Source organism: Rattus norvegicus, chromosome 19 (genome assembly GCF_021556685.1).
Source record: "Rattus norvegicus strain SHRSP/BbbUtx chromosome 19, alternate assembly SHRSP_T2T, whole genome shotgun sequence".
Classification (NCBI taxonomy): domain Eukaryota; kingdom Metazoa; phylum Chordata; class Mammalia; order Rodentia; family Muridae; genus Rattus; species Rattus norvegicus.
Genome location: NC_141552.1, coordinates 2,346,549 through 2,369,477, shown reverse-complemented (window position 1 = coordinate 2,369,477; position 22,929 = coordinate 2,346,549). Strand labels below are relative to the sequence as shown.

At 36.8% G+C, this 22,929-nt stretch overlaps 1 protein-coding gene across 4 annotated transcripts in view; it reads right to left on the bottom strand.

Moving 5' to 3' along the window:
• Positions 1-22,929, bottom strand: part of Cdh11 (cadherin 11) — a 156,565-nt gene that overhangs the window by 18,254 nt on the left and 115,382 nt on the right. For all 4 annotated transcript variants that reach the window (XM_087595276.1, NM_053392.1, XM_087595275.1 and 1 more), the window contains 4 exon segments: positions 21,128-21,295; positions 17,616-17,803; positions 11,375-11,628; positions 1,516-1,652 (listed from right to left, as the gene is read on the bottom strand). In XM_087595276.1, the coding sequence (XP_087451402.1) occupies positions 1,516-1,652; positions 11,375-11,628; positions 17,616-17,803; positions 21,128-21,295 (747 nt within the window).

The window sequence follows — 22,929 nt, the reverse complement described above, 5'->3', positions numbered from 1 at the left end:
GGAGGCTATAGGCCATCTCGGATAGCTATCCTTGGCTTTTAAGTTGACAACATAGAAAATTAACTAAAACTCAAATAACTAGGCACAGCTGTGAGAGATTTTTTTTCTTAATTAAATCATCTGAAATGATAAAAACACACTTTTCTGGATCTTTAAAATGGGAAGATAAACCTTTCATCCAGATCTTTTAGAGGTGAGATCTACCTTTAATCTGGACTACACCTTCTGCTGGTGACCTAAATAAAGAATATAGAAGATAGAAGCAAATCTCTTTCTCTTTGCCTACTTGCTGTTGCTCTCACTTCATTCCTTCACTGTCATGAGAACCTACTTCTTCATGATTTTAATGTATAATGGAGAACAGTTGAGATATGCAGCCTCATGGGCCGTATGACTTCAATTGACAGGCAGTCATTGTTGATTAGCTGGACCACAGTCTCTAAGTCATTCTATAAATTCCATTTCTATATAAATACATACATAGAAAGATTAAGTCTCTATGTACTGATACTCTAGAGAATCCTAATGCACCATCCTTCTGGGTATCTATGCAAACAAAATAAAATGAAAACATTTCTTCTTGACTACTTATCTTTGTAGATACACAAGTAAAATTAAAATTTAAAGGACAAAATAAATATATAATATGTGACAACAAAATTACTCCTAATGTCATTCTGCTGTACTCATAGGTCAGAGTCTGGCTCAACCATCATCAAAGCCAGTCCCACTGATAGCAGTTGGGAACAGACACAGAGATCCACAGCCAGGGATTGTACATGGATTGAGAAACCCTGAAACACTCATCCCTGAAAGGTATATAGGGTATCTGCATTAAATCTATCTATTCAGGGTTTAGGGAACCCTGGAAAAGAAGAAGCAGGAGAAGGTTAAGAGCTAGAGGGGTTGGAAAACACACACACACACACACACACACACACACACACATACACACACACACACACACACACACACACACACACACACACACACACCCCAAACAAACAAACACAAAACCACCGAGGCCCTCTAAATCAACATGATCAAAATTCATAGGAGTTTGCAAAGACTGAGGCAACCTGCACAATGCCGGCATGGGTATGTACCAGATACTCTGCATATATATATCATGGCTTTAAGAGTAGTGTTTTGGGGATTCCTGATTATGTGTTGTTGTGTTGTGCTTTGTCATTGCCTCTATTTCTGTTGGTTTATTGTGTTAGTTTTGTTTTATCTTACTATATTGTTTTATTTTATAATTATCTCTTAGAAGCCTATTCATTTTCTAATGACTGACAAAAAGAGTGATTCCCAAAGGAATTGTAAGGAGTAGATTGGGGAGTGGGGGAGATGAAACCAGAATATATTATTTAAGAAAAAAATCTATTTTCAATAAAAGGAGGAAAAATTCTAACCCATAACAATTGCAATTCTCGGCAATTTCATTTTATAGACAAGAGATAGAAGAATTAATATTTAGTAAAGTTGACTCAAAGCCCTTAGGAGAATACTTACGGATTTCTGCTGCAAAGACAGAGATGTTGAGCCAGGCAGTTTCTTCCCTATCTAGAGGTTTCGTAGTTTTAATAAAACCGTCTTCTGGATTAATCGTGAAAAACCTGTCGAGGTCAGTATGACGATCAATTGAATACCTAAGCAGAATGCAAATAAGGCAATTAAACCAAAACATTCAGAGCAGCTTAATATTTGAATATTTTCTCTATGTTATATTTAAAGCAACTTCTTTTTCAACTGATCTCATAAGTCTTCTTTTTAATCAAATTTACTTTTCAAACTTTATGTGTGAATCTTTTATACAAATCATCCCGGTACGTTGGACTTCTTTATGCGACACAATGAATGAAAACACTGCTTTGCATATTTGATTGAGAAGTGTAATAATGTGTTGCATATTTCTCCATATTTACTATAATCACCCACCATCTGAATATTTATGAAATTGCACTTGGGAAGTGAGTTTGTCTCATTCCCAAGCTACTCAGAAAGTCACAAATGTATCAGACCTTTGCCAAGTTTTAGATATGAAATATTAAATAGTTTCAAGTTTATCTAAATTCATCATTAGAGACCATTTAGAGCTCTAAACATCATGATTCTCCACATTTAAAGAAAAGTGTTAGTTATATTTTGCATAGTTTTTGCTTGGGTTTGTCCTGCTTTGGTTTATTTAGCTATAGATAATTTTATAGCTAATTTCATTCTGAATTCCAAGGTGCAAATGTAAACAAGGTTCAGCCAGTTACTTATATGTTATCCTTTCCATGCCTTACGGACTGTGTTGTGCTTCACAGTGAAGTACAACAGTTCGATCACGTCCTACTTGCTTGGAAGTTTGTCTTTTTCGAAGACAGTAGGGCTTTTGGAATATTATGGAGGTATATATGAGGTCAGGTGGAAGGTAGGGAAAGAGACCTTGAGGTAAAGTCTTACAGCATAGCCAGACTTGGTACATTCTAGCACCTCCATTTTAATGGGTCTGCTAAGCTTGAAAGGTTCCACCAATTTATTTCACGCCAACCCCAAAGGGAAAAACAAAGATAAACCACGCTTATACACATAGCAACTGGACTTCAAAAAAAGAGAGTTTCCTGATGTTAGATGCTTTGGCTATGTTTTTCCAAAATGTATAGAATATGTCTATTTTAAGGCACTAGTGGTGGTTAAATTACAAGAAAGCAGAGGAAGCAAAGATTCTGAATATCAAAGACCTTACTCTTTCCTAAATGTATGCAGGAGGAGATTTACAAGTGGTCTATGTCTGGTTTCTGAGGAACCAATGTTCCTCTTATCTTAGATCAGTCACATCCTTTCCAGAAAAGACAGTCACTCATCTGGTAGCATTTTAAGTATTCAAACATGAGGTCATTTGTGATGTACTTTGAATACACAGCTCCTTAAGAGAAATAAAGTTCCTTTTCTCCCCCGGGAATGAACTTCAACTTTGTCTTTCATTTTGCCAAAGCCGGTAGAGGCTCTGTAGCTGAGTCTGCAGCAGCTAACTCTGTGCAACAGTTGATTTGGTTCTGACCACAAGGCAGCTTTCAATTTAAGTACCATGGGGACACTTGTGCAATGAGGAAGATGCTGAGGTGAGATATTACTCTACAGATACAATAGTGATGCATGGATTTGGATTTTGGATTAGATTTTGTACTGCACATAATCAGAATTATATAATTTGGAGAAAGTTACTTTAAAATGCTGAACTTCAGCATATTTGTGTTTAAACTGGAACAGCAATTGTACCTAACTTTACACCGTATGCAGGAATAAAGCGAGACATCTTCATGCCTCACCGACATTAAGTAATGCAACCCAAAGGAGCAGTTGCTTTAGTTGTTGTTGCTCCTGTGGCTGTTGTTTTGGGGAGACGGAAAGCTCTCGGATGTCAGAGGTAACCTCCACCGCGTAGCTAATGAAAAGCCATGGAAGACCTTCAAGCAAAGAAGCAAATGAGTGAAATCAGAAGAACTGAACAACTACTCAGGTAACATAGAAAAGACGATCTGAGAAAAAGAGAATAGAGGAAATTTAAGAATTAGATGATTACTTGAAATAAAGGAAATATCAACTGAACTGCCAGAGGAATTGAAAACTATGTGTTAAATAGAGCAACAGTAGGAGTCGGTCAAGATTTACAGATCTGGATGGCTAACAGAGTTTTGGGAACATTCTTGCCTGAATGTGTGATAGGGAGCTATGATGAAACACAAAATTAAGTTAATTCAGAAAAAAATAGAGGTTAAAGTTCAACTAAGAATATGCTGCAATGTTAAGAGAGCAAAGACTCAACTCTATGATGGGCAGAAATAGAGGGATTTGAGTTGGATGGAGCTGGTGTTGGTTAATATAGTGATGTTGATGATGGCTATACATTTGTGCATAACAAATAAATGTGTGTAAATGTGTATACTTGTATATACATGTTTATTAGAGGCTAAAAGAAAACCTTGGCTTTTGAAATTCGTGAATTGTACAACATTGTTTTGGGGAACAGTGTCTGTCACTACCCTGGAGTGCTCTCCAAGTAAGCAAGCCCCATGGACAGATAACCCAGAAGATAAGAACTATAAGCTTGATCCATAACACCCAGAATTTTTTAATGGGTTCTTGGTGCTATGGAGAATTGATGTCCCAGAGAAGGGGTATGCTAAAGGAGTAAGGTGAGAGTGGATGTGTGGATGAGGAAGGGGAGGTGGTGGGGTGAGGGCTTGTGGAGGGGAGACTGGGAAGGGAACAACATTTAAAATGTGAATATATAAGATAATTGAAAGAAAGAAAAAAAGAAAGGAAGAAAGGTAGGAAGGTAGGAAGGTAGGAAGGAAGGAAGGAAGAAAGAAAGCCAGTTGAGCCAAAGACCTATAATGGAAACAAATATACCTGCCAAGTTAATTAATTAATTAATTAATTAATTAATCCTTAATAATATTTTACTATACTCATATATCAGTGCCTAGCTCTAGCTCGATCTTTATTATCCCTCAGGCAGCTGATGGGTAGAGACGCATAGACCTACAGCCAAACATCAGACAGACTCCTAAAAGTGGTCATGGGTAGTTTGTGTGTCCCTGATTATTTTGCTTATTCTTAGGACATGTTTCCGGCTACTAGATTGCCTCATCCATCCTTGATTTGAATGTTTGTGCTTAGTTATGGCATCTTGTTATACCATATTTTACTAGGAGACCTGTTTTGTTGTTGTTGTTTTGTTTTGTTTTGTTTTGTTTTGTTTTTCTGTAGAGAAGTGGAAGAGTATTGGATCTTGGAGAAAGGGTAGGTATGGGCCAGGATGCAGGGAGAAGTAGACAGAGAGGAGGCATTGTGTAAGAGGAATAAACAAAAGACATATAAGACACAGTAAATATGGGCTCACAGGTAACCTCTCCTGTTTGTCTACAGTACTGAAACCTGAACTCACAGAATTGGTGATGCTCAACTGCCAAGCTCTCTATCTCAGAATGTTATGCCTATTCCAACTATCATTACAAAGAATAACTGAGTGTGTGAAGAAAGAAACAATGAAGGATAAAAGCGAACAGCCCATACTACTATCAATTCAAAACTAGAATCAAGAGAAAAATCAACCCAGAAGCAGAGAGTAGGATGTAACAACTAGTAGACACAGACAGAATTTGAAGTCAAAACATTGAGCCTTAGAGAAACCCCTAGTGCTGAAAAAGTGATCAAGGACTAAACAAGGCACCAGATAGGAGGCAGGAACAAGTGAATGTTCAAGGAAACCAAGGACAGAGACTGTTTGAGTAAGAGAATAAAATGCTAACCAATAATGTGCTGTAAAATCTTGTAAAAGACATCTGATAACCTGCTCAGAGTTTTGGAGAAGTACTGAGAGTGGCTGAGTCGTTAAAGTGCCTGTTTCATACACAACAGGACCTGAACTTAGATCCTCATCACCACATAAAGGCCCATCATGGAGACACCTTTCTATAACACCAGCACTGGGGTTACAGTCGTTGCTATCCAAACACTCTAACCAATTGGTGAGCTGTAGATTCAGTCTAAAATTCTGACTCACAAAGAAAGTAAGGTGGAGAACATTTGAAGAGGACACCCAGTATTTACCTCTGACCTGTGGATGTACATGTGAAGACATGTACATGCACCATTATGAACAAACACATACACATATACCCCACACATTCAGTTACACATACCATACATGTGTACACACATACACACACACACACACACACACACACACACACATTGCACATGAACACACACACAATCTTAAGTGTTTACATTGTAGACTAAAGTCCCAAAACAGGGGAGAGTAACCATAATCTTAAATGGTTAAGAAGTTGATCTAATGTAAACTTGTGTGTCTACCCGTAATTTGTCTGATAGCTCTAAGAACAGGAACCCAAGTGGTTAGGACAGGGACTTGGCTCTATTTGGTTATTGAGAATCTGTGGATAATTATAGACTTGGAAATTGCCTGCAAGCCCAGAACAGCTAGCACTGAAAAATGACCCGAATAAATGGATTGCAGATGTGCATCCATGGAGACAATAAAGTACAGGGGAAATAAGGAGTTGCTCCAGGGGCCTTTATGTTGATGTTCTTCTTCAAAATCAGTAACACATCTCGATATTCTAGGTCAAACATAAATTATATTAACTCATAACTATGAACATATCGAAGTAGTTCAAAGGCATAGTGAGGCTCTCTTTGTCATTATGTAAAGAGTTTGTTTTACTAAAAAACAAATGTTCTAGGGCAATAGTTTTTTTTGTTGTTGTTGTTGTTGTTGTTGTTGTTATTAACAATGACCTATAGCTAAGAGAGCTGACTGAAGCTAAAATCAATCTGGATTAAAATCTAGTCTCCAACACTGGTCAACTGAGTTTAAACTTAAGCAAGACATATTTTCCCTCTAGTATCCCCATCAGCTGCTTCTGATACACCCACAGCCTCAGAGTGATCTATAAGGATTCAGAAATACTGCCTTGAATGTATTGTTTAGATTCAAACAACAATTCAAAAATGGTATCACTAATCAATAAGAATGATATTCTAAAATGCAGTTCATATATCTATCCAGCCATTTAAAAACTAATTGGAATGTCAAGTAACCCAGAATTGGCTCAAATTTAATGACTAGCCGAAGGGTGACCTTGAACATCTGATCCTTCAGCTGCCACCTGTAAAGTGCTGAGATTATAACACCTTCCTATTTCATAAATGCTCTGATGATGATCAAGCCCAGGGCCTTAGGTAGGCTAGGTATAAATTCTACCAACTGAGCTACACCTTGCATCCCCATTTATTTCATGAAGTGTATATATTCCAGGGTCCATCATAAATTTCTTTATAGTCACTCCTCTTGTTTTTAGTTTTCTTTTTTTTCTGTTGTTACAGCATGGGAGATAAGTAATTGTTTTTATTCTTATGCAAGAATTATAGATATGTATGATTCTGATAGTGCTTCAGCAAATGTTTACATTGTGCTAATTTCAAATAAAAGACATTAACATTTCATCATCTTTAGCTTTTCATTTCTTCCATGGGGAACATTCAAACCATTTCCAAGATATGTGGCAAAGTATTCAGATTATTAATGTTTGCCATGGTCACCAATACACTAGTGTTTACTCTAACTGCAATGTCAAGTCTATTGAGCCAACTCTTCTCATGTCCCCAGCTATACTGCTCTCTCCAGTGTCTCTAATCACTGCTCAACACTACTCAATTTAGCTGAGAGTTTTACACTCTACATATGCATGAGATCATGCACTATTTGTTTTCTTATGCATTGTTTGGATGTTTGGGGTTTTGCCCTGGCTTGCTTCACTGAAGGAAATGTCCCCCTGGTTCGTGTTTATCCCTGAGACTGAAAATGATAGAATTCCATGATTTTCTTTATTGCTGAACAGTTCTGGGATGTGAGGATTCATTACATTTTCTTATCCACTAACTGGATGAGCATTTAGGTTGTGTCTATATCTTTGCTACTGCGAACGGTCCTGCAATAAGCATGGAGGTACAGATGTCCCTTCAACTTACACGTTTTTTTCTTTTAGATGGATACACACTCGTAATAGTGCTAGACCATATGGTAGCGCTCTGTGGATTCTTTAGTCTCCAGTTCTATTTCATGTAATCTACATTCTTATGCAAATAAGAATGCAAATCTACATTCTTATCAGTGAGTATTTGTCTTTCTTCCTTTCCTGGCTTCCATTTTTCTCTTTGCCTTTTGTTTTCTGGTTCAGACCGGTCATTTTAGCTGTGGCAAGGGGAAATTTAAATTGCAGTGTTCATTTAAGTTTGCTTGGTTTTTTTCAATATGAACTGCCTTAAGAATGCATATTCGTGCGTGTGTGTGTGTGTGTGTGTGTGTGTGGGTTCATGGCTGTGCATGTCAACATGTGTGCACCTGCAGATGGAGGCCAGAGGACAACTTTGGGTACCATTTGTTAATGGCTGCCAATCTTGTTTTTGAAGACAGAATTCTCCCTTTCTTGAAGTTCATCAAGTAGGGTAGGCTGGCTTGGGATTGAGTTTTAGGAATTCCCTCCCCCTACTTTTGGTTCCCTAATACCGAAGTTAGAAGCATACTCTGTCACATTCAAGTGTGTGTGTGTGTGTGTGTGTGTGTGTGCACATATACATGTATATTTATATGCAAATATGTTTTGTTTTGCTTGTTTTTTCTTCTTAGTGCATTTCTATGTGTTTTTAAGTGTGTGTACTATATATGTCTGTGTGGCATAGGTGTGGAGTGTAGAAGCCAGAGGAGGAAGTTAAATGTCCTACTTTATTTCTTTCCACCTTATTCCTTTGAGGCAGCATTTCTCACTGAACCTGGAGTTAGGCTGGAAGCCAGCAAGCACCAGGGGTCTACAAGTTTTTATTCTACCCCCTGCTGGGTTTGCAAGCCATAGTTGACATTTTGTGTAGACTCTGGAGGTTTGAATATTGGTCTTTGTGTTGGCACAAGAATTACTCTTATTCACTCAACTATCTACATAGCAAATGTATGGCTTTACAACAAAAGTGGGTTCTTGGGATCAAACCTAGGTCCTTATGCTACTAAGACTAGGACTGACTAAGCTATTTTCACCAGCAGAGATTACATAGTTTTTGGCTTTGGCTGTTTGAATAGTTTTATTGTAGAAATTTCTCATTGGACTTTTTTTTTTTTTTGGAGTTATTCAGTTATATCGGGATTTTCTGGTATATGCTCAATACAGATTTGTTGAATAAGTCCCAGAAGAAAATGTCATCACTTCCAGACCTAAGAGTCTGACTTACTAATGCAAATCAGAGTCATTAAATTATTCATTCAGAAATATTCACCACAGTCAGTAGAAGAATTCAGTGATTACTTAGAACACAAGGGAGCAAACATCCAATGTCAAGAGATAACTAACCAACATTCTAGACTGTACAAGATATAAGGACCCTGTCAAAAGCAACAAACTCTGCTTTTTGTAGCATGGAAGGATCATAGATAACTCAAAGTAATGTTACTATTACTTTCTTATAAAACATAATTTAAAACATAGCAAAGGAATCACAGTTTTTTACATCAAAACTTCTTTTAATATTATAATAATCAAACTTGTGTGACACTGGCATGTGGATAGGCACACATTTAAAGGGACTCCCATTGAGAGCCCAGAATATAGACATCCACCTGAAAGGAAATGTGATGAGCTTCTCTCATGCATCAGACACAGATACCAATTTGAAATAAATAAAAAATCTAAATAAAAATTTAAAACTAAATTTTTTTCAAAGAAAATAGAGAAGTATTTTTGAGTTTATCTAGAATAATTTGGAAATCTGACAAACCACCAAGGAAGAAAAGAGTGAACTTAATCATAATCAAAAGAAACATTTTTTGCCTCTAAAGAAATAGGAAAATTTAGAGGCAGCTCACAGAATAAGAGAAAATATTTGTAAATCAAACAAGTTTCTATGGCAGCCAGAATACATAATGAACTGTTATAATTCAATGATAAAATGATAGTTAATACAATTGCATAATGGAAAGGGGATTTAAACAGCCATTTATTCTCTAGAGAGACATAGACTGCTACTACATGGATATCTGTATGGGTGCTTCACTATATGTCAGTGAAACAAACATGGCATGTATTTCAGAATTTATTAAGGTTCCTAGAATAAAAAAGATATAAGCCACATAGCTGACACTATTGGAAAATAGCACAGCCAGTGTGGAAAGAACTGGCAGCTGCTCAGAAGTTTAAACACAGGGTTGCTACATGATTAAGCGATTTTAATTCTAATTACATAGCCAAGAGAAAGACAATATGTGTATGCAAAGATTTGTGGAATGGTGTGAACAGAAGCTGTATCTGTAAAATCCAACAGTTAAAATGACATGAATATCCATGTAAATGACACATAGATTAAAAAACCATACTGGGTGTTCATACCATTGAATATAATTTGGCAATCAAAATGAATTTCAGATGTAATCTGCAATGTTATTGACTCTCCAAAAGATTCTAATTAGAAGCACCCAGTACTCTAAGATCACATGTGGCATTAGCTTACTTGAGTGAAACTAAATACTTATATGCTTTGAAAGGATGTATACAATACTTTATAACGTGGAGAATTTCAGAATGAAACAAGCAATGAAGGAAAGGTGATAAGGTTGGATAAAGAGAAGGAAAGAGAAATGGAAGGATAAGAGAATCATTTGTCTAGATTTGGCTTGAAGGTTGAGTCTTAGATGAGACAGGCACAACCCTATTTGAGATTAACATAATAAGTGCTACACCACCAGTTGGGAGGCAGAGATCTCAGTCTGAAGACAGAGCATGTTAAGGGTAAGAATTATGAGTTAATACATCTGCCTTGGAGAATGGTTTACATGGATTGGGGATCTTTAAATACAATTTATAGATTACACAATAATAGATTGTCATATTATACAATAATACAATAAATAGATTATATTGGAAGGTGAATTAATGAGAGATAATTCATTCCTGAGTAATGCTGCTTTTCAATCATGTGGTATTTGGATGTACATTTTTTAGCAGTAATTTTGGCTAAAAGGTTGCTGTCAGGATGAGTCTGGATGCAGAGAGATCCTGAAGATACAGATGGAAAAAGGAAAGTACCTAAGTGAGCATAGAGAGGACAAAAGATAACCTAGTCTATGAAACTGGACTTCACACTACTTTCATATTTGTACCCTATAAATGTCTTTGTGTCTGTGAGTCAAATCCCTTCTCTGCCCCATTCTCATTACTCTGCCCTTTTGATCTCCAGCCTCATTGCTCAGTAATTCTGGTTAACAGTGGGAAGGTGAAGCAGAATTCTGCTTCTGAATTGCAGAAATAAAGTCATGTGTTGGGAACTCTGTTATCTTTGCAAAGTGCTCAGCAAGGGTTAGACAGAGCTTCCCTATGACTTGTAGCAGATCACAAATTAGGCCTTTCTGTTCATTTCACCTTACTGCATCCCAGTTTTTTCTTTTTTATCAATTTAAGAGACTATAGTCGATGTAGGAACAAAGTGAAGAAGATACATTGGGTCATATGTCTAATGCACTATAAAGTCACAGATGTGTAAGGAGATATTAAATACATAATAATTGCTACCATTATTCCATAATAACTATTTATGCTGCATCTCAGTTCCATAAAACAGGTTAACCTGGCTAACAAATATACCAACCAATATACATCAAGAATCTGTTTTGTAGAGAACTGAGGTAGCTAGAAATGAAGTGGAATCGTTTCATATAAATCTGATGAACCTGTACATATTTTAAAATGAAACGCTATGGTTCCTGCAAGACTCATCCTAAACTTTTCTGTTTCTAAGGTTTTCCATGCATGTGTACCTTATTGGGCTGTTGGCAGCATCCGGGTCTTTGGCATGTACTCTCCCAACCACAGTGCCAGCAGCTGCATTTTCTTGAACTTCATGGATATAACTTGGGGCCAAGAACATGGGAGGCTCGTCGGCATCTTCTACTGCAATCTTGACAGTCACTGTGTCCTTGAAAGGTCCATTGCTGATGAACTTCGGATCAATGTGTACATTGGCCGCCTCTACCTTCAAGCTATATGCTCTTTTGGTTTCAAAATCTACAGGCTGATAAGAATGAAAAGAAGATTGGAAACTAGTTCCTTGAAGAATGGTGGAAGATAAAAACTTGGTTGTATACAGAATGAAGCAAACTGTTTCTCAAAGAGAGAAAAATGTATGCCGATCCAATATTCAATAATTGTAAGCCATGTGGTCAGATAATCAGAACAAAAAGTTGTTGAAACATAAGGTTTATATGATGCAAGGAACATGGCAAACACAGAAGTACCACTCCCTATACAGCCAACCACATTTGCCATAGCCACCGAAATGGACTTAGCATCCATGTGGTGCCTACTGTGTGAAGTGCTACAAATCTAGTAATAATTTAATAACTGCTCCACACTGCCTACTACTTAAACACACAACGTCCCAGCTTCATCGTACTGATGGCTTCATTTCTTTTGTTTAGTTTTGACTAGATTTTGTTTCCCAAAGACAACAACCTCATCAGCATATTCATAGGATTATTTATCCTAGTTTACAGACATATTTTGGTAGGTGGAGCTCTTAAATAATGCTATTTTACGTTCTTCCCTTTTCTATTTATATATGTGTGTGCATATCTTTCAGGCTAACATGGAGAGTTTTCCTCAATCTTTCCTCACCTTGTACATGGGCATACACCTAAGACCTCTCAATTGAACTCTTAGATCATGAATACTTTACTACCAGCCAAGATACCCAGGCTGATCCAACGATCCCCTGTCTCTACCTTCATAGAAATAAAATCACAGGTAGACTGATCCACCAACCCATGTGTTTATAGGCTCAGTCATCTGGGAGCCTGCCTTCATGTGAACTGTTTATACATCAAGTGCTATAACCACTGAGAAATCTCTCCAGTCCTACATATTTATTGGCATAACTTTGCCTTTTCTAAATCTTTGAATCCTAGCATTTCAGAATAATTCTAATGTTTTAATGTATTCTTATGCTTCCCAGTCCTCCCTTTAATAGATGTTTATAGCTTTCTAGCTGAAATGGGATGCCATAGCTCTGTATTGAGTGCACTCTTTATGAGATTATCTTTTCTTATGGATAAATAATTGACAGTAGAGGTAAACTTTCCTTTGGTCAAAACACATATATAACAAAATGGTCCATTTATAGAATAACAAGTGTAAGTGGAACATACTCTTATACAAGAAAAACAACTCAGAGCTAGAGTTTGAATAGACACAGTCACAGGGATGTTAATGGAAAGTCCTACTTATTTCTGAATACACAGAGTTAGCAAAGGGTAACAAGCAAAACTGCATTAAGCCCAACACCTAAGACACAACTTCCAAAGCAATATTCCAATGAGGCAGACCTAACAAATATTTGAAATAAGCTTGATCTGTAAAGGCTGGCATCTACTTTTTGTACAGTTGTCATTTACCTAGCAAATACTTAATCTGAATGGATACACAATCACAGGCTTAGAATTGACCTAGTTTTGCAGTGCTCCAGACTCAAGACCGTCATCATTTCGGAAAGCTTGAACATATTCAGCATCCTTGCTTGACTCGGTTACCTCCCATCCTCCTCCTCTTCTCCCTGGAATCAAGGACCACTTCTCTTTTCTACTAATAAACCTGTCCTCTAATTCTCCCTTATTCTATCTTCTTAGGTGGAACCAAAAAGCTCCTAGGTTCTTGGACATATTGCTGAGAAGCAGGAAAAAAGTTATTTATCGATTAGCAATAGCAGGCTCCTGCAATTTCTTAGAAATCTCTGTCATATTGAAACTGAATCACACACTGGAAAGTGATAAGTCTGAAACCAGGTGAATTGTAATTAGAAAATGCTGCTATTACTAAAACAAAACCTTTTGAACTTGAGGATTCCTGAGGACCCAGACGTATCCTACTAGGTATATTTTCTACTAGAAAGCCCTGTTTATTTTTAGTAGCATGGTCATGCTGCAGTCTAACTCATTGGTTTTATCGAGATCTTCCCATACTATGAGCTCCAGGTATCAGCAATGGTTTGTGGAAAATATCTTTTCCCACAATGATGAGGCCGTATTAAGTACCCTGGAAGTTAGCCCAGCTTCATTGTTTTGAGAATTCCTGCTCAATTGCCCCAAACAGCTGTGTGTGGTCTCATAGCTCGCTTTCACTGCTAGTGGTGGAGCATCTCCAAAGGATCTACTGAGCCTTGTTGATCTTTGCCTCCATATAACCAGGAAGGATTCCCTCTGGTAGTAATAGGCATCAATCATTTAACTGAATGAGCAGCAGGGCTAATGCCTCGATAACATTTAAGCATTTACTTACAATAAATTCCCTTTCTCCTTCCAAACAGGATTCGAGGTAGTCCCCCATGTGGACATTTATATCCATGTTATGAATAGTTGAAATAAAACTAAATGAGGCGACACACCGCATAAGCCATAAAATCTTAATGCCCACCGCAGCTTACTAATCCTCACCTCTGAAAATTCTCCCGTAGGGTTTCATTCTACAGAAAATGCAAACAAACAGTATTGAAAATGCACAATATTTGTTAGCTATAATAGAAGGTTATATCTAATCTGGGGAAATGTACGCATAGAACAGAAAATCCAACTGTGAGATTTTATTAAGGAAATCGTGGTCCATCAATAGGATTGGTTGCAATGTAGTCATTAAAAATGATTATGTGTGTTATATAACAGCATGTAAAGTGTTTATGTTGTGACATTAAGTTTACAAATCAGATCACCTTATGACTGGAAGCATACAGAATATTATATATCTGCATCTATGTGTACAAATTCACAAAACAAATAAAATAAAATACGATAAAAACATTTGACTAAAACAAGGAATGCTTCATGTGCCTTCCATTGCTGTTCTCACAGTACCTCACAGATTTACTTGGTTTCAAAGGACAGTTAAGAAGCTATGTGGGCATTTGTTTACAGTGGAAGAAATTTCTACCTGGCCAATGATACTATAATGGACAGTTGGTTGGAGTTTTCTTCCTGACAGATGTCTAGCCACCTAGAAGTTAATTTGTTTCTTACATTGTTCTGTATAGAACTGCATAGAGAACAGTTAAATACTCAGGACACAGGTTTTTCTTCTTTGACATGAAACTCTGAACCTGGGTCAGAAGTCAACAAACATTATTTTGATAAGTACTTTTAAAGTATTTTTAAAAAGGTATCTATCAAGTCTGTCAGATACCTAAGAGTGAATTTTCCATGTGGTTTTGTACCTCAGTCCTTTTGATTGTACAGGCAGGAGGGCTGATGGGTAGTCAACATTTAAGATATCACTTAAAATCTATCCCGTTTTTTTCCAAACACAACTCCCCAATTCCTCAAGGTCCCTGGCATCTTTTTCCATACTCTTATGCCTTTTCTCTGATTTCAAAATCTTTTTTTTTATTTTTTTACCCCACCCATAGTTTTTCAATAGTCCTACTGTGTGTTTCCACTCTAAGGAGAAAATTCCTTGCAGTCTTTTCATTGTATGCTGTTCTCCCTGAAAGCAGTCTTTCTCAAGCCAGGTTTCGGCCTCCTTTCATCTCTGTCAATCTGGGAAAGTGCTCTTTCTTTGTCAGGATCAGCTCAGGATATATTCCTCTCAGAAGCCCTGCCCTGCCCACACGGATGCTCTCACACACTTTGACATCGGTGAATTTTCAACCGGGGGCTAAATTTGCTCCCAGTCACTCCAGAGGTATTTGGTAAAAATTAAAACAATATTTTTTAGCCATTATCATAACAGAGAGGGGTGAAGAGAATTATATGACCAAGGTTCAGGTACTATAAAATGTTTTATATTGTTTGGAATATTCCTCTATAACCAAGATTTTTCAAGCCTGAAGTATCAATAACGTCAAGGCTGAAGAAATTCTTCCCCTGATAACTGATGTTTTACTAAACTCTCCTGTTAATTTGTGATTCCCTGTGACTAGCTCTTCATCTCTTACCTTTTAGATACCCTGCTTTTACCAAAGCTGCCTGACAGTTATAACTGATTAACTCAGAAGAAAATAAACACCTAAATTACGAAGTAAATTAAAATGTTGTATTAAAGAAAATCTTTGAAATACAAAACTATTTCTATGGGATCTTTCAATATGCCTTTATATTACTAAATTGTATGTAATGTCTTCCAAAAGACATTTCAAAATTTTTAGCCTACTAATTTCATTTTGAGTTCATTTTCCTGTTGGGCATTTGGAACTTTGTGGTACAAAGTTAAGACAAATCTTCTCTTCCAAATTAAATAAGGGCCTACATTGTTTTAAATTTAAATGTCATTGCTTTGTAAAAGCTTATCCTGCTGCCTGTAATAAACAGTGAATCGGGGGAAAGTGCACAAATTAATCATATGCAGAGAGCTCATTTGCCATGTATGAGTTTCATGGGTGTGATTTAAATGTTTCAGGATTTAAGAACGGTACGTGTTTATGCCTTGAACACACTGGAAACAGGTGACAACCTTCGCCTAGTCAACTATCCAATTACTGGAGCAGTAAACGATGGGGGGCAGGAATCTCTGATGTCAACGTTCATGGGTCAGTGTCATGCAGGAGGGATAGTAATATTAATTAACGAAGAAAGTTGACAGCTACACACAGTTCACAAAGCTACTTTGCAAAAGAGACACAGGAAAGAACAGCTTTCCATCCTCTTGTGGCTGATAATTAGACATCTTTGGTCATGAGTCATAGTTGGAGTGGAGACTTTTGGAAGTATCTGAGCCTTACATCAATTTCCACCTGAGGTTTTATTTTTTTCTCCGTATGGTCACCTACATTTTCTTCATTCTATGTCCTCTTAGTGATTCACCCCCCACCCTCCCAATGTGCTTTGTCTTATAGAGAAAGATCAGCCACGCATGCTCCGATGCTGAAAATTACCCTCCCCGGAGCCACCTTCCCTTCCTCTCCCGGTACTCACTCCTTTATTGATTCTTCAATTTAATTTTTTCTCATTGTTACAATCCAATCTTTTCTATCAAACCAAGAAGCTTAATATTCATACTATAAAACCTAGTAGAAAATGAATGCTTGATTAAAACCAAGGTAATCCCCTCAACCAATTCACATTTAATGCTCCATACTCTGTGATGATGGAGAGGTGTTGATTTCTCAAGTGGTAAATCAGAAGGGAAGAGCTTTAGAAAAGGACTGTAATTGTTTCTTCACTTTAAATGGAATATTATCTGACTTTCTGGCTCAGTTGCTTCCAAAATGCCTTAAGAGGGACACTTCTTCAATACCATCTATATTTGAATTCCACATGTGTCTTTTTGGCTGTGACTGAGTTAGTCTCAGTCCCAATTACAAAATTAAGTTCAGGAATTATTAAGCATTGGAATGATCTATTTATTTCATGACTTTCTCATGTTAAAAAATGAATGAGAGGTGGGTTATTTCTGCCCCATAGCCTTATAGAGTAAATATGAGATTGGTTTATTTAAACCTAAACAAAAAGAAACAATATACTCTTTTATGTAATTAATTAATGCAGGGATATGTTTTGTTTCTGATGAGAGTTTAAATCAATAAGGAAGGAGAACCTTTATTGTTACTTTAAGTTCATATTTGAAAGAATAGCAAAAGGGAGATTAGTTAAAATTTCACAAACATCCCACAAGAATGAACTACAATATTTGAAATAAGACCATTGTATATTCTGTATTAACTGACTTAGTCTGACAGACCTCAATGGAATTAGAGTGGGTTTTTCAAAACCCAGATTTGTCAATTTGTCTTTTCTCTCATCAGAAAAATATCTCAAAATACAGGACAATAAGCCAGAAACTTTAGGCAAGAATAATCTGCTCTTTGGCCTGCACTTTATGCAGTATAGGTATGAAAAAGACTTCAGTTATATCCTCAGAGTTCAGGCCTTAGCCACAAATTCATCAATTTGTGATGAATTTGTGAACTCCTCCCTCAGTCTTTCATAGACCCATCTCTTAGCTATTAGTCTGTGTTGTCTTCCTTAGGTTGCCTGGGCAACACATATCACATGACTGACATGTCTATTTTCTCTAACCTACCTTTTTCAGCTTCACCACACCATCCTGTGTTTCATAGTCTGTTGTGATTTCAAACAGTTCCATGCCATCTCCATCAACGATATTGTATGTGACTAAGCCATTTTCTCCGATGTCTGGGTCTTTAGCCTTCACCCTTCCTACTTCCTCCCCCGGGACAGCTGCTTCTGAAACAGACATCTGGTACACGCCTGAAAGAAGAAGACATCCACTTTTATTTTCCTTTTTATTTGGCAGCTGTAAGACTTCAGATTTCATTGAATCCCAGTAAATTTCTCAAAGGGTTTAAAATTGAACTTTCTATTGGTAGACACAGAAGTGAGTCGGATGGATGGGAAGTGGATCCCAGATGGCTGGCTTACAGGAAGAATGTGTTCCTTACAGGATGATAAAACAATATTGAGGTCCTTGTGAGAGGATGAGGTCACCTGCTACATGAGAGAAGGAAAGCAGTGATAAGGACCTATGAAAGAATCCACATGTTAGAACACCCGAGACTTCCTTTTCAGGGTATCTCACAAACTAATTCCGAGGAGTCCATGAACTAATTGTTCAAGGAAAAACAGAAACAGAAGAGCAAATTTACCACTCTGCTTAAAAAGCTTTAAGCACTTCGTATTTATTTTAGAGACAAATACAAATCTTATCTTCAAGAATATCTCTTTAGCAGAGATATTTCTCTCTTATCTTACTCTGCCTCCTTGAACTGGGTTAAGCATGGAATTCTCTGGAAGCTTTTAGACAGCCTACTCCCTCCATATTTATCTTTATATTAATTAGTAATGAAAATGGTGCCACACATATATATTTATATTTATGTGTATAGTATTTATGTATCATGAATGTAAATAATGTTATACACTATTTTAGCTCTGAAACTAGATAAAAGAAGAGTTATAATCCTTAACATGGTATAAAAGAAAGGAAAATAAAACATAACTAGATACACTATGATGTTATAGACTAAGTAGTATTGTATAGTAAGGGATAAAGGGTCTGTGTGTGTGTGTGTGTGTGTGTGTGTGTGTGTGTGTGTGTCTGAAGAAATGTTGAAGCTACACAAATGAGTGTGCAATTATGAGAGTGGTTGTGCTGTATATGACCAGGTATGACGGTGGAGTGTGATATGTTTTCCTATGATGATTTATGTAAGTACACATATATTATTGTTAAGTATGTATAGATGAGAAGGAAACCTAGATTTATTTTGGACAGGGTAGGGACAAAAGTCTTCCTTTGGAAGAAATTTGCACTCCAGTGAAGGAACTGAGCAAGACAAGTGTGTGAATATGTGGGGAATAAGTGTCACAGAACAAGGAACAACAAATGTCAGAGTGCCTCGGGTGAGAAGATTCTGAAAATGTACAGGATAGCAAGGACGGGAGTAAGAGTGGGGCTTCTGTTACAGGAGAATAACAGTAGGAAAGAGGTGTGTAAAAGGGCATTACTGAAAATAGACAAGGTATTGAGTTTCATTTAGGGAAAAAAATGGACAGTTTTCAGTAAAGAAATGAGATGTAGTAACGTCATATGACATTTTTAAAAAAGCACTCTGTCAAAGGCACACTATGAGTGGGTGGAACCCTCCCCTTTAGCGCTCTGCCCACTGGCATTGGGTGGGTGTTCCAAACTCTTCATTTTCTGTCTCATCCTACTATGTGTTGCAGTGTTGTGTTCTTTTCCTGATTTTATTGTATCCATTTTCTACCCAGTTGGTGATCCTATGAACTTCTACCTTGATATCTCTATTTGGTAGATTGTTACCTTGGCTTCCTTAGTGCATACCATGTGTGTATACCGTGTGTGTGTGTGTGTGTGTGTGTGTGTGTGTGTGTGTGTGTGTGTTGTCTGTAGAGACCAGAAAGTGTGTCAGATTCTCTGTAACTGGAGCCATGGGTGGTTTTTGTCATTACTAGAAACCTCATAGTCATTCTGATTGTGTTATAATTCTGTATTTCTATTAAAAATATGGCTTCAGAAATTCTTTAGTCTCCTCATTGTACTTTTCCTAGAAGTCACTTTTATTTATACAGCATAGGCTCTTGTTAGATATTTATAACAATAGTGAACAAATATTAAATGATGGTGCAATCAGCAGCTACTATTAATGTCAATATTCCAATAATATTATCTCCAAAAAGTTGTTTTATGTGATGTTAGAATAATAGCTCACAGTTAAGAGCTTATGTTTCTCTTTGTGTAAGCCAGAGACTTGCACCCAATTTAGATAGCTCACAATCACATATAACTACAGCTCCAGGGATATCTGACAGTTCTGGCCTCTGTGGGCAGTTACATATAGGAAAACATATCCACATATCGACATACTCATAAACACAATTTAAAATAGTAAACATAACAATTTTAAATATTTATTTTCATGTTCGTATTCGTCTGGATATGTGCAAAGGAGTACAGGTACAACCGAGACCAAGAGAGGACTACTGATCCTCCTGCAACTGAATTACAGCTGTTCAGAGTCACTAATACTTTTGCTGGGAACCTAACCATGATCTTCTGCAAAAGCATTATATACTCTTAACTGCCAAGACACTTTATTTTCCCTCAATAATTTCATAAATATTGTACAATAATAAAAATAAAATGGCTGAACAATTATTGCCAGTTTTTTCCCCAAAGGATACAAAAATCAGCACTAGATGGATTAATCTGAACAAGGATTGATTTTAAATTAGATGCTAAGATGTCATTTTCCAAAAATATACAAGAATTCCTCTCATCATCCAGGCCCCCTCAATGTTACTTTATGGTCCTTGCATAGACCAGTGAGGTCTGGCTGAGCTCCACTGACATCCTGGCAGCCTTAAGGCTACTGGGAAAGAAGACACATGACTTCTGATGTCAGTTCAGAAAATACAACACAGTTGGTTCTTGTGGTCACAGGTTCTCATGATCAGAACTCAGCCACAGAAAGGCCCATGTGTAGAGGAAGCACAAGTCAATCTCAATTTGCCAGTCTGTTAAGGAATCTTAGAAATGGGTTTTTCTGCCACAGGAAAGCAGTGCCCAGCTGATGCTAGAGTGACAACAGAGTAACTATTTCTCCTATGCTCTGCACAAATTGAAGTCAAGAAACAAATACATGACTGTTACTTGCAATCATCAAGAGGTGGGACAGTTCTTTATGGTATGATAAATATCAGATCATGATAATGTTAGCATCGGTGAAGAACACTGGAACAGGAGAAGGTTAATTGATTCCTGCCTTTTATTATTAATATCTAATAAGTAAAATACTTCAAGACATAGATATTCTGAACTCTAGAGTTATACAGTGTTTAACGTCCTCCTGTCTTCTCATGATCCCTATAGCGTTTAACTTTCTTTTGTGTGTTTGTAAGCTGTTGTTATGTCGTTTTTGGCTTGTGCAAAAATCCTGAAAGTAGTTCTTGCTTTTCTAGATTCTTCCTTTTGAAAGTTGGGTAAATTAGAATGAGAATATGAGGATCTGACTGAGCAGTGGCAATTAGCAAAGACCAGCTCTGACTCCTTACTCTGTGGAAACTTTGGTGGGTTGTCATTGACATCAGTCAGTGTGATCGTCACTTTGGTTGTCCCTGAGAGTCCGCCCATGTGTCCACCCATGTCCTTGGCCTGGATCACCACATGGTACTCCTCCTTGGCTTCTCTGTCCATATTGGGAAGGGCTGTTCTGATGATACCTAGGAAGTGAATGATAAAAAACTAAATCACAAATATTCATTTATGACAAGATTTCAAAAAGAAGAATATTTTAGATCCTGGGGAACAAAAGATATGCAAAAGAATAGTCTGTTTGCTCAAAGAAAGGTCATTTTAACATGGCAAGTATAACAGAAAGCAATGATGACCAAAGCATCTATGTATTATCAAGCAAATAATAAAGAATACTTACAATGTAGTACTTAGTTACTTTTTGTTTTTCACTGTACATGTGGGTAACAATGTCTTCCTTCTCAGACACAAGAATCCTGAAGACTGAAATGACAAGTGCCTGTTGTGTGTTAAGCCATAACTGAATCTAAGCCTCTGGACTTCTAGCAAAAAGCTTCAGAAATCAAGTCCTATATGTAACTATTAGAAATGTATCTAGAGCTCATACTAAGTTTACAGAGGAGGCCTAATGCAACACGTTAAAACACTACTATTAATTTTTTGAGTGAATAAACTGATAAGTTAAAAAGATGAGCAAAACTTATTCAAAGATTCAGTTGACAACCACCTGTCACTGAAAAACAGGATACATTTAGGATTGAATTATTCATGACCTCTGTATATTGAAACATGATGTTCATGAAAAATGTGCTTACTTACATCTCTAGGGATCGTATGGAAATTTTTACACTCAGTGAATAAAATAATATTTGTAGTAAAAATATAAAGAGCAAGGAGGAAATGTTGGTCTTTGTTATGCTTCACTGACAAGTTTGAGATGTTTCTTTGCAATACCCTTGAACTTGTGAGACTTCGTTTTCCTTATCGGTTAGATAGTTTCATGGGTTTCAATTGGTAGTTGCTAGCCTTGGTTCCCTGAGACAAATAAGACTAAAGTTTTTATCAATTTCAATAGTCTAGATAAAAATCCCACATTTATCTTTAGTTTACTGAAAGACTAATAATAGCAAAGATCTCTATGAAACCATAGACAATAATTCCACCAGTTGTTGATTGAAGCAAGGTGATGAAAAACGAATTAATATTTAAGTAGGTGAGAGTTAATCAAGCAAATAAAAAACTAAGAATTTATGTAAAAGTTTCAAATTGTATGAAAACCTCTCTCAAAAATAAAGAACATATTATTATGAGGAAAGGAAAGGTATAATACTGCAGAAGAGCAATTTTATAGGACCGTAGTGTTGACAATCATATAAATCACATAAATGAAGTGAAACATTGTTTTAGTTTCTGCTGTATATTGACTCATTTTATTGGTCTGCTCTTTATTCTATAGCATCCATTGGGAGCTTATGTTCTCAGCAGGATATTGGGAACATGCTGGATCTTCTAGTCAGGTGAACATTAACAGTTACTCCTGATACTTCTTAGTTTACACAGTGTTCTTCCAAGGATGCTTTGAAAGCTAACACTATTTTGTACCAATATTTGACCCCTTTATATGGATCCACAATTCAAGGCATCTCAAATTTTTAGATGAATTTTTAAATATTTGTAATTATGATCTGAGACACTAATAAATGTGTATTACTCCATTCAACCGTATGCATAGCACATACATAGGCCTTCTGGCCCTCAAACTAACCCTGAAAAGTGATCCTTTAGTTCCTTTTTAATTTAAGGGATTTTAGAGCCAAAGCAG